This window comes from Melanerpes formicivorus, unplaced genomic scaffold (assembly GCF_026170545.1).
Source record: "Melanerpes formicivorus ecotype bairdi unplaced genomic scaffold, bMelFor1.0.p_v2 SCAF_34, whole genome shotgun sequence".
In the NCBI taxonomy this organism is placed as follows: domain Eukaryota; kingdom Metazoa; phylum Chordata; class Aves; order Piciformes; family Picidae; genus Melanerpes; species Melanerpes formicivorus.
In genome coordinates, this window is record NW_027142386.1 from 5,940,970 (window position 1) to 5,956,087 (window position 15,118).

Consider the following 15,118-nt stretch of genomic DNA (forward strand, 5'->3'; position numbering starts at 1 on the left):
CAGCAGAAGCAGGGCAGGGAGTGTCCATCTGCGCTGGGCATTGGGGAGGCCACAGCTGGAATCCTGGGGTCAGGGTTGGGCTCTGACTGCCAGAAGGACTTTGAGGGCTGGAGCAGGGCCAGAGAAGGGCAAGAGAGCTGGGGAAGGGTCTGGAGAAGAGGGCTGGGGAGGAGCAGCTGAGGCAGCTGGGGGGGTGAGAGGAAGCTGAGAGGAGACCTTCTGGCTCTCTACAGTTCCCTGAGAGGAAGCTAGAGCCAGGTGGGGGTTGGGCTCTGCTCACAAGGAACAAGTGATATAAGGAGAGAGAATGGCCTCGGGTTGCCCCAGGGGAGGTTTAGTCTGGACATTAAGAAGAACATTTCCATTAAACGGGTTCTCAGACACTGGCCCAGGCTGTCCAGGGAGGTGGTGTAGTCCCCATCCCTGGAGGGGTTTCAAAGCCCTGGAGATGTGGTGCCTGGGGATGTGGCTTAGTGGTGGACTTAGCAGAGCAGGCTTAACGGTTGGACTCGATGGTCTTGAAGGTCTTTTCTAGGCTAAATGATTCTGCGATTCTCTGCCATGCCAGACCATGCTACACCACACCACGCCGTGCTACAGCCACTCTGTGCTGCATCACAACAGGCCATGCTATGTGATGCCACATGTCATAGCATGCTGTGGCACCACACCACAGAATCATAGAATCAACCAGGTTGGAAAAGACCTCAGAGATCATCAAGTCCAACCTATTACCTATCCCCTGACACCTCCTGACAACTAAACCATGGCTCCAAGTGCCACGTCCAATCCTTTTGTGAACACCTCCAGGGATGGGGACTCCGCCACCTCCCTGGGCAGCACATCCCAATGGCCAATTACTCTTTCTGGGAAGAACTTTCTCCTCATCTCCAGCCTAAACCTCCCCTGCTGCATCTTGAGACTGTGTCCCCTTGTTCTGGTGCTGGTAGCCTGGGAGAAGAGACCAACCCCCACCTGGCTACAGCCTCTTCTCAGGGAGTTGTAGAGAGCAATGAGGTCTCCCCTGAGCCTCCTCTTCTCCAGGCTAAACACCCCCAGCTCCCTCAGCCTCTCCTCACAGGGCCATGCTCCAGACCTCTCCCCAGCCTTGTTGCCTTTCTCTGGACATGTTCAGGCATCTCAACATCCTTTTTAAAATGAGGAGCCCAGAACTGGACAAGGTACTCAGGGTGTGGCCCAACCAGCGCAGAGTATCACAGTAGTATCACAGTATCACAGTATAACTAAGCTTGGAAGAGACCTCGAGGATCATCGAGTCCAACCTATCAACACAGACCTCATGACTAGACCATGGCTCCAAGTGCCACATCCAATCCCCTCTGGAACACCTCCAGGCATGGGGACTCCACCACCTCCCTGGGCAGCACATTCCAATGGCTAACAACTCTCTCGGTGAAGAACTTTCTCCTCACCTCCAGTCTAAACCTCCCCTGGCACAGCTTGAGACTGTGTCCTCTTGTTCTGGTGCTGGGTGCCTGGGAGAAGAGACCAACCCCTTCCTGGCTACAAGCACCTTTCAGGTAGTTGTAGAGTACAGCAGCCTGCCTCAGTGATGGGTGGTGGCAGTGCCTGGGGCAGAGGTGGCAGCCAGGGGCTGCAGGGTGGGTATGGGAACAATGTGGTCCTTAGGTCTGAGGTGGTCCCCTGAGTGTGCAATGGTCACAGCACTGTAGGGTCACCCCTATTCCTCGAGCCTTGGGCCCAGGCCTGGAGAGTCTCCAGCAAAACCCATGGGATTGTTCCACCCAAGAGCCATCTCTGTGTCATTTAACCCCTGTGAGAGGAAACAGCTGAGAGACACCATCCTGGGAAATCTTTTTATTTCCAGCTCCAGCATACAGCAGCACCCCCAGGCCTGCTGACAACCCCCTGGCACTGCCAACGCCAGGTGCAAGCTCAAAGCCTGTGGGAGTGGCACAATAAATAAGTATAAAACACTCTGAGAGAGACAATAAATTAGTAGCCATTGGGGTGACTTTGGGCCCACGGGGCCCAGAGCTGCTATTTCACCTGAAATAGAGGCGGGGGGTCCCGCTGCGGGGGGGTTGTACTCGGTACATACAGCCTGAAAACCGGCAACTGCCGGTTGGGTTGGGGAGGGCCCGGGGAGCCCTCAGTGCCCGCTCAGCTCGTAGGTGGCAATGACCTGGTCGGGCTGGTTGGTGATGCCCACGGGCTGGCGAGGCTGCTGCGAGGTGCAGATGAACCAGCCGGGGAAGGCAGCAGACTCGAAGCGAGTGGTGCCCTCGGCAGGGCTGTCCAGGCGGAAGAAGATGAAGCGAATCAGCTCCAAGCTGTCAATGTCCCTCCTGATGTCAGCCTCCTGCAGCAAAGAGGGGGTCAGGCTGGGGTGAAGCCCCCGGGGAAACAGGGTTCGGGGTGGGATGGGGCCCCCCCCAGCCCCACTGGGGATGGAGCTCATGGGAAGCCTCACTCACCTCCAGCTGCAGCACAGGCTGGGCCCCACTCATCACACAGGACATGTAGAGTTGGTAGCCCTTGATGCCCAATGCCACTGGCACTCGCCCGGTCCCCAGCCCGCCCTGTGACGCTCGGGTACGGTACAGAGCGATGTTGAGCTTCACTGCAGAGGGGAGGAAAGGGTTAAGGAGTGCTCTGGGGCTACTGGGTGGTGCCAGGGCTGCGATCATTGGGTCAGGGCCTCGTCCTCTCACCTTTCTGCTTGGCAGAGGGGCCCTGCAGGTGCAGGGCCACCAGCTGGGTGGGAGACTCCAGCACGAAGCACTTTTGGTCAATGTCGAGGATGTCAAAAGACTGGGAGCGAGTGTAGCGGTACACAGGAGCCCCAGCACAGCTGCCCTCGATGTGCTGGAAGGAGACTGGCTCTGTGGGGACAGGGACACGTCAGGGGCGTGCAGAGGGTCCCAGGCCCAAGAGCATCCCCCAAAAGCATCCCCAGCTGGAGAGACAGCCCTGACACCACTGCCCCATACCAAAAATATCATCCAGAATGTCCCCGAGGTCGCTGTCAGCAAAGTCCCTGTGCGCTGGCTGCTTCCAGAGCTTGGCCACAGTTGCCACCAGCACGGCAGCCTGGCGGAAGGTCCTGGCAGAGTGCCCCTTGGTCACTGTCACCTGGATGCCCACCTCAGGCGAGGTCACCTTCATGTCTAGATGGGGTTTCTAGAGAGAAAGGGGCACCTGAGGTGAGAACTCAGCTTCCCCATCACAGGCGTCCTGCCCTTCCCAGTTGCTACCCCCCCAGCATTACCTTGTGCAGGCAGAGGCAGTCAGGGCCATAGAAGGTCTCCTCGCTCAGGCTGGAAAAGGCAAAGGGAGATGGTGAAAGCTGCGCCAGCAGGGTGGCATCACATCCCCAGTACCTCCCTGGCACAGCCGTGCTTACTTGCTGCTCTCCAGCACGTCCAGGTCGGGAACAAAGGCCATGTCCGCGGCTGACTGCACAAAGCTGGGCAGAGACCTGCTGGTACCCGTCGAGCGCTGCTGTGCCTGCTGGGCCGGCGTCGTGGCCTGGCTGCTCTGTGAGCCCTGCCCGGGCGCAGCAGGTTTTCAAGGGTGCCTGGAAGGAAGCATCGTCAGAGCGGGATTTCCACCTTTCGCAACGCCCTGGCTTGCCCAGTTCCTCTGGCGACACCGGGAGGGCTGGGGGGGCTGTCTGTCCCCCAGCAGAGCTGTGGGGCTGAGCCAGGGGCTGCGTGTGGGGCAGAGCCGGGGGGATGCTTCGGCATTGGTGAGTTGGGGCGATGCTTGGGGTCACTGTGTGGGAACGGCCCTTGGAGGGCTGCCTGACTCAGCAGGGCCTGCCCCAGACGCAGCCCAGCCGGACACCGTGACGCTTGCCCTCGTCAGGGTCGGGGCCACTGCTGCCAGGGAGGGGCTGGTGGTGCAAGCGCTGCCACTTCCCCATGGCTTCCTCCTCTGCTGCAGGACTTCCTCCATCATCCCTCCCGTTCTCACCACCCCATGGCCAGAGGGAGCAGGAGCTGCTTAGTCCCTCGTGCCCACCTCTGCTGCCGTGGGGACACGCAGTGCCTTTGGGGACATTCCTCATCACCATCTCGGGGCAGGCCCCGCTCTGCAGGGTGCCCGGCATCGCGCTGGGGTGCCGGTGGTTGCGCCACGCTGGCAGTGCCGGGGTGGCTGTGCTTGCATGGCCATGGGCTGTCAGGGTGTTTTCCTGGCACCAGTTTCACTTCCCGAAAGCGCTGGGCAGTCCCTGCAGCTGCCGGGCTCGGGGCTGCTGCGGCCATGACTCACCTGGCAGGAAATCGCCAACAATCCCCAAACTTACCCGGGCACCTCCTGCCTGCCCAGCCCTGCCCGTGCTCCCAGCCAGCTCTGCCTGAGCCCCGTGCTGGGGTGAAGCCTACTGCCTGCCACCCGTGCTGGGACGCCCTCAAAATCCTCAGGTCCTCCAGGCAATGGGGTCCCTCATGCCAGGGCGTCCCCCACACTATGGCAAAGGTCCTCAGACCATGGCCAAGGTCCCCAGGCCAAGGTGGGGATCTCTAGGCCACACCCAGAAGCCCCAGACCATGGTGGAGGCCCTCAAGCCATACCAGGGGGCTCCAAGCTGTGGTGGATGTCCCAGTGCTGTGGTAACAGCCTTTAAATCATGGTGGGGGTATCCAAGTCATGGCAGAGGTCTGCAGGCTTCGGTGGAGGTCCCCTGGCTATGGGGGGAGTCTCCAGGGCTCCTCAGGCCGTGGCGGGGCATCGCAGGCTGTGGTGAGGGTCTCCAGACCATACTAGAGGTGCTTAGGTCGTGGTGAGGACCCCCGAATCCACACCAGGGGTCTCCAGGCCCCGCCGGGGTAACCACGGCCACAGCCCCACCCTGCTCCCCCAGGCCGGCGCCGCCCCTGGCCCCGCCCCCAGCCCCGCTCGGTACGCGGAGGCCGCGGCGCAGGCGCCCTGGCGCGCAGCGGGGCGGGGCGGGGCGGGCGCCCGCCGTGACGCACGCTCGGGGCGGGGCGGCGCGGGGCGGGGCTGCAGCCGGCGGTTGGGGGCCGCTGTCAGAGTCGGGGCCACGAGCGGGGCGGACGGACGTGCCAGGTGGGTACCGTGGCGGGGCCGGGCGGCGGGGCAAGGCCGACGCGGGCCGGGGGCCAGGCCCAGAGCGGGGCGGCGGGGCAGTTACTCTCGGGACTCTCGGGGGCCGCGGCCGCTCCCCGGTGTCCTTGGCGCCGCCGCCCGGGCGCCTTGGGGCGGAGGGGGGAGGCGGGACTACCTCGGGATTGGCAGCCGGCGCGGCCAATGGGAAGGCGGCTCGGCTCCTGGCGTCGTTCCTATAGGCGGCTGGCGGCGCTAATTGGCGGGCGCGGGGCGGGGGCGGGCCTGGCGCGCGCGCGGTGGCTGGGGGTTTCGCGGTCACTTCCCGCGCCCGCCCCCACGTGGGGCCGCTCCGGGACCCCTCCGGCGTCCCCGCAGGCACAGCCTGGGAGCCGCTTGCGCAGCCCTCACTGCCCGGCGCGTCCGGCCGCGGGGCCGCGCCCAGGGTGCCCCACTCCGCCCCACCCGCAGGGTGGGTCTCTCGCTCCGGCCCTGCGGGGCTTCCCTGGGGAGCCTCAGAGGGCTCGGGTGGGCCCGAGCTGGCAGGGGACCCTGCATCCCTCAGAGAGGGTCTGCGCCTTGCCGCTGGCTGCCCCGAGACCCTTTAGTTGCCGCCATCCCTGAGGTGTGGGTGGCTGAAGCAGCCGGGTCAGGAGCCCACGGCCCCGAAGCAGCCACGGCCTTGTCGCTCTGTTAACGCTGCATTCGGTCCGGTTTTAACCCACCCAGCAGCTCAGCGCCCGGGGCAGGTGCCAGGGATTCCGCCTGCCAGAGGTCAAACGTTCCTTAATCTGCTTAACGATGCACTCCTGCCTGTCCTTGCTGTGGAACATCCCTGTTCCGTGATGTCTCGGTGCAGCTTGGGCTGCGAGAGCCCGGCCAATGCCTCCACTGCCAGAGGCTCTCCAGGACCAGCCTGGTTCTGCTGGGTTTTGGGGCAAACCTTGGCACCGAGTCCCTTGTTTTCTGGAGAGGTCACCAGGACACTGCTGAGTGGCAGCACTGAAATGAAACACCAGAGCCGGAGATGCCACCAGCATTGCTGCCTCCAAGCTTTTTCACCGCCCAGTGGCGGGGTGCTGACACCTCGCCGGAATCTGTCTGTGTGTTTTGGTGCTTCAGCCCGGGGAGGGGAAGCTGAGAGGACACCCCCAGTGCTGCCATGCTCCTTGTCACGCTGCTTCTGGCCTGTCACTGGCCTGGTGTGACAGTGGGCAGAAGGGAGCAGGCACGGTGGGAAGCAGGAATGAGCTTCCCCCTGCCCCTGGAGTGATCCTGGGTCCTCCTCGGGCTCTTTAGACCAAGGTCTTTAGAGGTAGGAAGTGTAGCTGCCACCAGGATGAGTAGAAGAAGGTTCAGCAGGGTGAATCTGGAAGCCTAGCTGATGAAATGCTGCTCATGAAGGTTTTGTTGCCCTCCAGTCTGCTGCAAAACTTCCTTTTAACCTGGTAAATGCACGGTAGCTGCTTTGACATTGAGCTGCTGCTTGTTCAACTGGTTGGGGTTATGGAAACCATCCAGCTGGGTCACCTCCAGCCTCAGGTCCTGCCTCTTGTGGAGGAGCTGGGTGGAAAGGGCAGCTCCAAGAATTGCTGACTCCAAGTTCCAGAGCTTCCTCCGAGGTGATCTTGCTCTAGCACTTTCCCCTTGGGCTGTGGCTCCTGGGTGTGAGGAGGAGTGAGGTTAACTGCAGCTCTCCTTGTGCATGTCCAAGTGCTGTAGGGTGGTTAATGCTGGAGGGAGGACCTTGGAGAAGCCACACACCTGGTTTGGTTTTGTGTGTGCCCTGGGCCCTCTCTGGGCCTTCCAGCTCCATCAGCCTTCTTGGGGGCGAGCTTCTAAGAAGTGCTGAGGGTCTGACTGAGAGCCCCCGTCCCAGCTCCCACCAGACTTTGCCAGAGGTCTCCCCTGTAGATGGTTTCTTCCCTGCTCTGTCCAGGGACCAAGCTGGTGTGAAGAAAGCTGTGGCCAAGCAGAGTGGCTGCAGCAAAAACCGAAGCTGAGCCTCTACTGGGGAACGTGAGGGATGGAAGCAGCTTCTGTGCTGCCTTGGCAGGATGGCAGCTGCCCTGCTGCAGCCTGCAGAGGGCTGGAGGGGTGCATTGTGCTGAGGTGAAGGAAAACCTGTGGGTCAGTGGGAAAATCCACCTGGAAGCGCTGCTCCCAGCACCTTCTGAGCGTGGTGCTGTCAGATGTCCCTGCAAACGGAGCCAAAGTGTCCTGCTGCAGTCCTGGTTTCAGGGGGAGGATTGTCCTGCCTGAAACAAACAGAAAAAGGAGTCCCAGAGGAAGAGTAAAACAACCAAAAGATCTCAAAGCATGCTGGAGGGATTGATTAATGGGAAAGGAGGAGATGTTGTTGGGACTGGGAAGGAGGGCTGGATTCGTTTGGAGTTAATTAATCCTCTGCTGTGAGGACAGGCTGAAGGAGCTGGGGTGGTTCAGCCTGGAGGAGAAAAGGCTCTGGGGGGGGACTTGGACCTGCAGGAAGGCTGCAGAGGGACTTTTCATGAGGGTGTCCAGAGACAGGACAAGGAGGAATGGTTTGGAGCTGAGGGTTAGGCTGGAGCTGAAGGAGTTCTTCAGTAGGAGGGTGCTGAGACTCTGGCACAGGCTGCCCAGGGAGGCTCTGGATGCCTGGAGGTGTTCAAGGCCAGGTTGGATGAGGCCTTGAGCAACCTGTGCTGCTTGAGAGGTGTCAGGCAGGTTGCAGTAGGTCTCTGAGGTCCCTTCTCACCTGAGCTGTGCTATGAAAAACTGATCTTAAGCTCAGCTGTCCGTGCCTGGGGCTGATGAGGGCAGAGGGGGGGCGGGCTCTGCTCTGCGCTCTCCTGCACTGCTCTCTAACCCACTTTTTCCTTTTCCCCCAGCAGGAGCTTGTGTGAGGTGACAGGACAAAGATGCTGAACTTAAGGACTTGTGTGGCAAAGCTGAGGCCCTTGACAGCTTCTCAGACTGTAAAGACTCTGCCCCAGCACAGGCTGGCAGCACCCAGGACGTTTGCACGCATCAGGTGCTACAGCGCACCGGTGGCTGCAGAGCCTTTTTTAAGTGGGACTAGTTCAAACTATGTGGAGGAAATGTACTATGCTTGGCTGGAGAACCCCAAAAGTGTCCATAAGGTAAGGAGCAACCTCACTGAGGTGTCACCACGGTGTGTCTGAGCAGTGGGGCCAGGTAGGTGCCGGTGTCCCGTGGAGGAGTGGATTCGGCCGGAGGGTTGTGAATGCTGCTGCTGCCTGGCTCTGCCCCAGAGGAAAGTCAGCAGCTGCTGGAGCAAGAGTCAAGAGGAGCTTCTGTGCCCAAGAGGAAACACCATGGGCTGTGGCCAACGTCCTGCATCACAGATGGATACAAGGAAGGCCTTCTCCTGGGAGTCCACCTCCTGCTGGTTTCATCTTTACAGCTCTGATGGCTCAGCATCAGGGCCCATGGCGGGGGGCAGGCAGGGGGCTGCTGTCCACACCTTGGCTGCTTTGTGTCTTGCTGCAGGTGCTGTTAGATGGTGGGGCAGATGGACCACAGCTGAGCTTGACTTTGTGCTTGTGGGCTCAAAGCCAGACTGCTCCTCTGCAGCCTGGGGCTGGTGGCCAGCAGCATTCCCAGCTGCTGCCAGGCTTAAAACTGGGAAGCCAACCACCCTGGGCAGTGTGCAGAGGGCTGTCTGGATCCCAGTGACTGGAGCTCCTCCAGCTGGGAGAAGGTCAAGCTCCCTAACACAGAGTCTGGAGGGTCTGGGCTTAGCTGAGAAGAGGGTTTCTGGAACCCAGCTGCATTGTTGCCCTTCCTATGGCCAGTGGTGGTCTCCAGGGGTCAGGGCTCGCTCCAGATTGGGTCAGTATCTTCCATCAGTGACCTGGCTGAGGGCATTGAGGGCACCCTCAGCAAGGTCCTGACGATACCAAGCTGGGTGGTGGCTGACACCCCTCAGGCTGTGCTGCCATCCAGTGAGATCTGGACAGGCTGAGAGCTGGCTGCAGGCAAACCTTACGGAGTTCAGTAAGGACAAGTGCATCTGGGGAGGAACAGCAGCAGGACAGGCTGGGATGCAGCTCCATGGAGAAAGACCTTGGAGTGCTGGTGGGCAGCAGGTTCTGCATGGGGCAGCAAAATGCCCTTGGGGCCAAGAGAGCCAATGGGATCCTGGGGGGCAGCAAGGAGAGTGTGGCCAGCAGGGCTGGGGAGGTTCTCCTGCCCCTCTGCTCTGCCCTGCTGAGACCACAGCTGCAATCCTGGGTTCAGTTCTGGGCTCCCCAGGTCAAGAGAGACAGAGACCTGCTGGAGAGAGGCCAAGGGAGGCAATGAGGATGATGAAGGGACTGGAACAGCTCTGCTGTGGAGAAAGGCTGAGAGCCCTGAGGCTGATTAGTGTGGAGAGGAGAAGGCTGAGAGGGGATGTGATCAGTGTTTGTCAATATCTGAGGGGTGGGGGGCAGGGAGAAGGGGCCAGGCTCTGGTTGGTGGTGCCCAAGGACAGCACAAGGAGCAATGGGCACAAGCTGGAACCCAGGAGGTTCCACCTCAGCATGAGGAGAAACTTGTTCCCAGTGAGGGTGCTGGAGGCCTGGAGCAGGCTGCCCAGGGAGGTTGTGGAGTCTCCTGCTCTGGAGTCTTTCCAAACCCACCTGGATCCTGTGTGCCCTGCCCTGGGTGACCCTGCTGTGGCAGGGGGTTGGACTGGATGATCCTGAGATCCCTTCCAGCCCCCAGCTGGCAGGGACCTCGGCATTCTGTGATGCCTGAGGCAAGTATGTGGCTGAGCCAAGCAACACAGGCTTGGAAATCATAGAAGGTTCCCCCTGGAGCCTTCTCTCCAGGCTGAGCACCTCCAGCTCCCTCAGCCTGTCCTCACAGCAGAGCTGCTCCAGCCCTTGGATCATCTTTGTGGCCTCCTCTGGCTGGGGAGGGTGAGACCTCCAGCCCGAGAGGAGCTGCCCTTTCTTGACTGCAAGCCTGCAGCCAGTGCCACTGTCCCAGCTGTGCAAAGTAGGTTCCCTGGTGCTTGAACCTGCAGGAGCTCTGGAGCTCACCCAGCCCAGGCCCCTGCTCCAGCAGGGCTCCCACAGCAGCTTGCCCAGGGGCACAGTGCCCGGGGGGGTTGGAAGCTCTCCAGAGCAGACTCCACAACCTCTCTGGGCAGCCTGCTCCAGGCCTCCAGCACCCTCACACCAAACTGCTTTCTCCTCTCCAGGTGGCACCTCCTGGGTTCCAGTTTGTGCCCAGTGCTCCTTTTCCTGTCCTTGGGCACAGCTTCCCTCTGAGGCTGCTCTTCTGCAGGCTCTCAGCCCCAGGGCTCTCAGCCTTTGCTGCTGCCAGAGCTGCTCCAGGCCCCTCAGCAGCTTCCCAGCCTGCCCTGGACTCTCCCCAGCCCTTCCCAGGCTCTGCAAGTGGGGAGCCCAGAGCTGGACTTTAACTTTCCCTTCTTCAAGGCTCTACTTACAGTGGAGTAGGGCTCTGGAGGGAGGGGGGAGCCAAGAGAGCTGCTTAATGTTCAATTAGCTCCTCCAAGCTGGAGAGAGATGTATCCCCTTGAGAAAAGCATCAAGTTAGGGAGGCAGAAGAGCTGCATGGAGGAGCAGGGAACTGTTGGTGAAGCTCAACAATAAAAAGGAGGTTTACAATATGTGGAAAAAAGTAGTAGTCAGTTGGGAGGATTGTGGAGACATAGCCAGAGAGTGGAGAGATGCCCCAAGGAAGGCCAAGGCCCTCCTGGAAGTGAATCTCACCAGGGGCTGAAAGAGAACAAGAAGAGCTTTTCCAAAGGCCTCAGTGATAAAGGAGGAGCAGCCAGAGGTGGAACCACTGCTGAATGGTGTAGTAGATGTGGGAGCTGAGGGTGCAGAGAGGGCAGAGCTGCTGAATGCCTTCTTTAGAATAGAATAGACCAGGTTGGAAGAGACCTTCAAGATCATCACATCCAACCCATCAACCAATCCAACACCACCCAAACAACTAACCCATGGCACCAAGCACCCCATCAAGTCTCCTCCTGAACACCTCCAGTGATGGAGACTCCACCACCTCCCCAGGCAGCACATCCCAATGGGCAATCACTCTCTCTGTATAGAACTTCTTCCTAACATCCAACCTAAACCTCCCCTGGCACAGCCTGAGACTGTGTCCTCTTGTTCTGGTACTGGCTGCCTGGGAGAAGAGACCAACCTCTGCCTGTCTGCAACCTCCATTCAGGGAGTTGTAGAGAGCAATGAGGTCTCCCCTGAGTCTCCTCCAGGCTAAGCAACCCCAGCTCCCTCAGCCTCTCCTCACAGGGCTGTGCTCCAGACCCCTCCCCAGCTTTGTTGCCCTTCTCTGGACACCTCCCAGCAGCTCAACACCCTTCCTAAACTGTCTTTACTGTTAAGACCAGTCCTGAGGATCCTCAGTCTCTAGAAGCAAGGGAGCAGCACTAGAGAGATGTGGGCACCCTGCTGGTCAGTCAGGACTGGGTTAGGGATCTCTTACACCAACTAAAGACAAACAAACAGAAAGGACCTGGGGATGCTGACTGACAGCTGCTTGAACATGAGCCAGCAGTGTGCCCAGGTGGCCAAGAAGGCCAATGGCATCCTGGCCTGCATCAGGAATAGTGTGGCCAGCAGGGAAGTCCTTGTGCCCTGTGCTCAGCACTGCTTAGGCCACACCTTGAGTCCTGTGTCCAGTTCTGGGCCCCTCAGTTTCAGAAGGACATTGAGAGACTTGAAGGTGTCCAGAGAAGGGCAACAAGGCTGGGGAGAGGCTTTGAGCACAGCCCTGTGAGGAGAGGCTGAGGGAGCTGGGGTTGCTTAGCCTGGAGAAGAGGAGGCTCAGGGGAGACCTCATTGCCCTCTACAACTACCTGAAAGGAGGTTGTAGCCAGGCAGAGGTTGGTCTCTTCTCCCAGCACCAGAACAAGAGGACACAGTCTCAAGCTGTGCCAGGGGAGGTTTAGTCTGGAGGGGAGGAGAAAGTTCTTCCCAGAGAGAGTTGTTAGCCATTGGGATGTGCTGCCCAGGGAGGTGGTGGAGTCCCCATCCCTGGAGGTGTTGCAGAGGGGATTGGATGTGGCACTTGGTGCCATGGTCTAGTCCTGAGGTCTGTGGTGCCAGGTTGGACCTGATGATCTTTGAGGTCTCTTCCAACCTTGGTGATGCTGTGAAATCCATGGGCCCTGGTGGGCTGCATCCATGAGTGCTGAGGGAGCTGCTGACTGCTGCTGAACCTCTCTCCATCATCTTTGAAAAGTCCTGGGGAGCAGGAGAGCTGCCTGGGGACTGGAAGAAAGCAAATGTCACTCCAGTCTTCAGAAAAGGCAAGGAGGAGGAGCCAGGCAACTGCAGAGCAGTCAGCCTCACCTTCATCCCTGCAAGGATCATGGAGCAACTCAGGCTGGAGGTCATCTCTAAGCACATGGAAGACAAGAAGGTCATCAGGAGTAGCCAGCATGGATTTACCAAGGGAAGATCCTAGCTGGCTAACCTGAAATGCTGAAGTTGTGACCAGATGGTAGCTGAGGGAAGGGCAAGGGGTGTCATAGACCTTGACTGCAGTAAACCTTTTGAGTTTCCTGTAACATCCTCTCAGACCAGCTCAGGAGATGTGGCACAGATGGCTCCTCAGGGAGGTGGATTGCAGACTGCTCCACAACAGCCCAGAGGGTTGTCAGCAGTGGCACAGAGTCAGCCTGGAGGCCTGGGGCCAGTGGTGCTCCCCAGGGATTGGTGCTGGGCCCAGTTTGGTTCAATATCTTTATCAACCACCTGGCTGAGGGCATTGAGGGCACCCTCAGCAAGGCCCTGATGACACAAAACCGGGGGTGGCTGCCACCCCTCAGGCTGTGCTGCCATCCAATGTGACCTGGACAGGCTGAGAGCTGGCTGCAGGCAAACCTCATGGAGTTCAGTAAGGACAAGTGCAGGGTCCTGCATCTGGGCAGGAACAGCAGCAGGCACCAGGACAGGTTAGGAGCTGCCCTGCTGGACAGCAGCTCCATGGAGAAAGACCTTGGAGTGCTGGTGGGCAGCAGGGTCTGCATGGGACAGCAAAGTGCCCTGGGGGCCAAGAGAGCCAATGGGGTCCTGGGGGGCAGCAAGGAGAGTGTGGCCAGCAGGGCTGGGGAGGTTCTCCTGCCCCTCTGCTCTGCCCTGCTGAGGCCACAGCTGCAATCCTGGGTCCAGTTCTGGGCTCCCCAGTCCCAGAGAGACAGAGACCTGCTGGAGAGAGGCCAAGGGAGAGCCAAGAGGATGCTTAGGGGCCTTGAGCATCTCCCCTGGGAAGAGAGACTGAGAGCCCTGGGGCTGTTGAGTGTGGAGAGGAGAAGGCTGAGCAGATCTCATCAATATGTATGAATGTCTGGGGGTGGTGGGGGAGGTAGGGGGGGAGGAAGCCAAGCTCTTTCCAGTGGTGCACAATAATAAGACAAGGAACAACAGGTTCAAACTTGAACATAGAAGGTTTCACCTGAACATGAGGAGAAACTTGTTCCCAGTGAGGGTGCTGGAGGCCTGGAGCAGGCTGCCCAGAGAGGTTGTGGAGTCTCTTGCTCTGGAGACTTTTGAAACTCATCTGGATGCATTCCTGTGTGGACTACCCTAAGTGACCCTGCTCTGGCAGGGGGGTTGGACTGGATGATCTCTTGAGGTCCCTTCCAGCCTCTGATCTACCGTGAACTGGAGCCAGGAGTGCAGCTGTGGCCTCCCCAGGGCAGGGCAGAGGGGCAGGAGAGCCTCCCTTGCCCTGCTGCCCACACTCTCCTCCCTGCCCCCCAGGACACCCCTGAGGCCTTCTTGGCCCCCAGGGCACATTGCTGGCTCCTGGGCACCTTCTTGTCCCCCAGCCCTCCCAGCTCCTTCTCCTGGAGCTGCTTCCCAGCAGGTTCCCCCTCAGCTGTGCTGCTGCAGGAGGTTGTTGCTCCCCAGGGGCAGGACCCTGCCCTTGCCCTGCTTGAACCTCCTGAGGTTCCTCTTCCCCAGCCCTGCAGCCTGGCCTGGGCTCCCTGGATCTTTGCTGTGTCATCTGCAGTTGTGCTGCAGCTGGGGGCCCAGCCTGAAGCTGCTGGGAGCCTGGCATGAGAGTTTGAAATGTTTGGGTTTCATTGCCCCCCTTGGAGCACTCTGGAGAGCTGAAGGCCTGATGTGGATAAGGAGCAGGGTGCAGAGCTGGAACCTCTCAATCCCCTCAGCAAAGGGCTTCTGGGCTGGGGTTGTGAGTCATGGATTCATGGAATGGTTTGGGTGGAAGGGACCTTCCAAGCCCCTGCAGCCAGCAGGGACATCCCCAGCCAGAGCAGGCTGCTCACAGCCCCAAACAACCTGACCTGCACTGCTGCCAGCCTTGGGGCAGCTCCCAGCTCTCTGGGCAGCCTGGGCCAGGCTCTCCCCACCCTCAGTGCCAAACATTTCTCCTTCTCTCCACTCTCAATCTGCCTCTTGGAGCCCAAACCATCCCCCCTTGGCCTGTCCCCACAGGCCCTGCTCTAAACTCTGTCCCCAGCTTTCTGCTCAGCCCTTGAAGCACTGCAAGGCCACCAGGAGGTCTCCAGGCTGACCAGCCCCAACTCTCAACCTGGCCTCACAGCCAGCCCTGCCAGCATTGCTGTGGCCTCCTCTGGCCCTGCTCCAACAGGTCCCTGTCTCTCCTCTTCACTCAGTGAGGGCAGGAGCTGCTCTCTGAGGTGACAGCCATGTGGAGCAGCTCTGGTTGGTGCTTTCTGTCCCCTGGAGTCCATGGTAGGAGCAGGGATGTAGCCAGAGCTGGAGGCAGAGGCTGTCCTGCTGTGGCTGGGAGCTGTCTTGCTGTGTGTCCCTGACCTCCAGGCTGGCTCTGTGGTGGGGGCTGGGACACAGAAGTCTTCTCCAGGGTCTGTTCAACTGCAAGGTGCTGGTTTGGGGACTCTCTTCAGCAGAGGAGACTGTGGTGAGATCTTGGTGCTGAGCCTGGCTGGGGGCTGCTGGCCTTGGCTGCTGCCCTGTGCTGTGGCTGTGGTAGGAGGGACTTGTGGCCATGGGGTGGGCACAGCAGGGACCTGCTGCTGGCAGCATTTGCTGTGCCAGGTATGGGGGGGCTACAGTCAGGAGCAGGGAGATCA

General features: G+C 59.9%; 2 protein-coding genes across 6 annotated transcripts in view; one reads left to right on the forward strand and one right to left on the reverse strand.

The window, feature by feature from the left end:
• Nucleotides 1–1,832: 1,832 nt before the first annotated feature.
• LOC137450050 (interleukin-1 beta-like) lies at nt 1,833–4,041 on the reverse strand. The gene is made up of 6 exons (XM_068156184.1): nt 3,389–4,041; nt 3,254–3,302; nt 2,976–3,165; nt 2,697–2,867; nt 2,460–2,605; nt 1,833–2,344 (listed from the first exon to the last, which is right to left on the reverse strand). Exons 1-6 carry the CDS (start codon nt 3,427–3,429, stop codon nt 2,135–2,137), a joined length of 807 nt encoding a protein of 268 aa, XP_068012285.1. The 5' UTR covers nt 3,430–4,041; the 3' UTR covers nt 1,833–2,134.
• A 941-nt stretch (nt 4,042–4,982) lies between these two features.
• OGDH (oxoglutarate dehydrogenase) overlaps nt 4,983–15,118 on the forward strand; it is a 42,597-nt gene continuing 32,461 nt past the window's right edge. For 4 of the 5 annotated variants that reach the window (XM_068156684.1, XM_068156686.1, XM_068156682.1 and 1 more), the window contains exons 1-2: nt 4,983–5,058; nt 7,929–8,177. In XM_068156684.1, coding sequence (XP_068012785.1) covers nt 7,956–8,177 — 222 coding nt within the window. In that variant the 5' untranslated portion in view covers nt 4,983–5,058; nt 7,929–7,955. Of the gene's footprint in view, nt 5,059–7,925; nt 8,178–15,118 lie in introns of all 5 variants that reach the window. The other variant, XM_068156683.1, reaches the window with a different exon arrangement.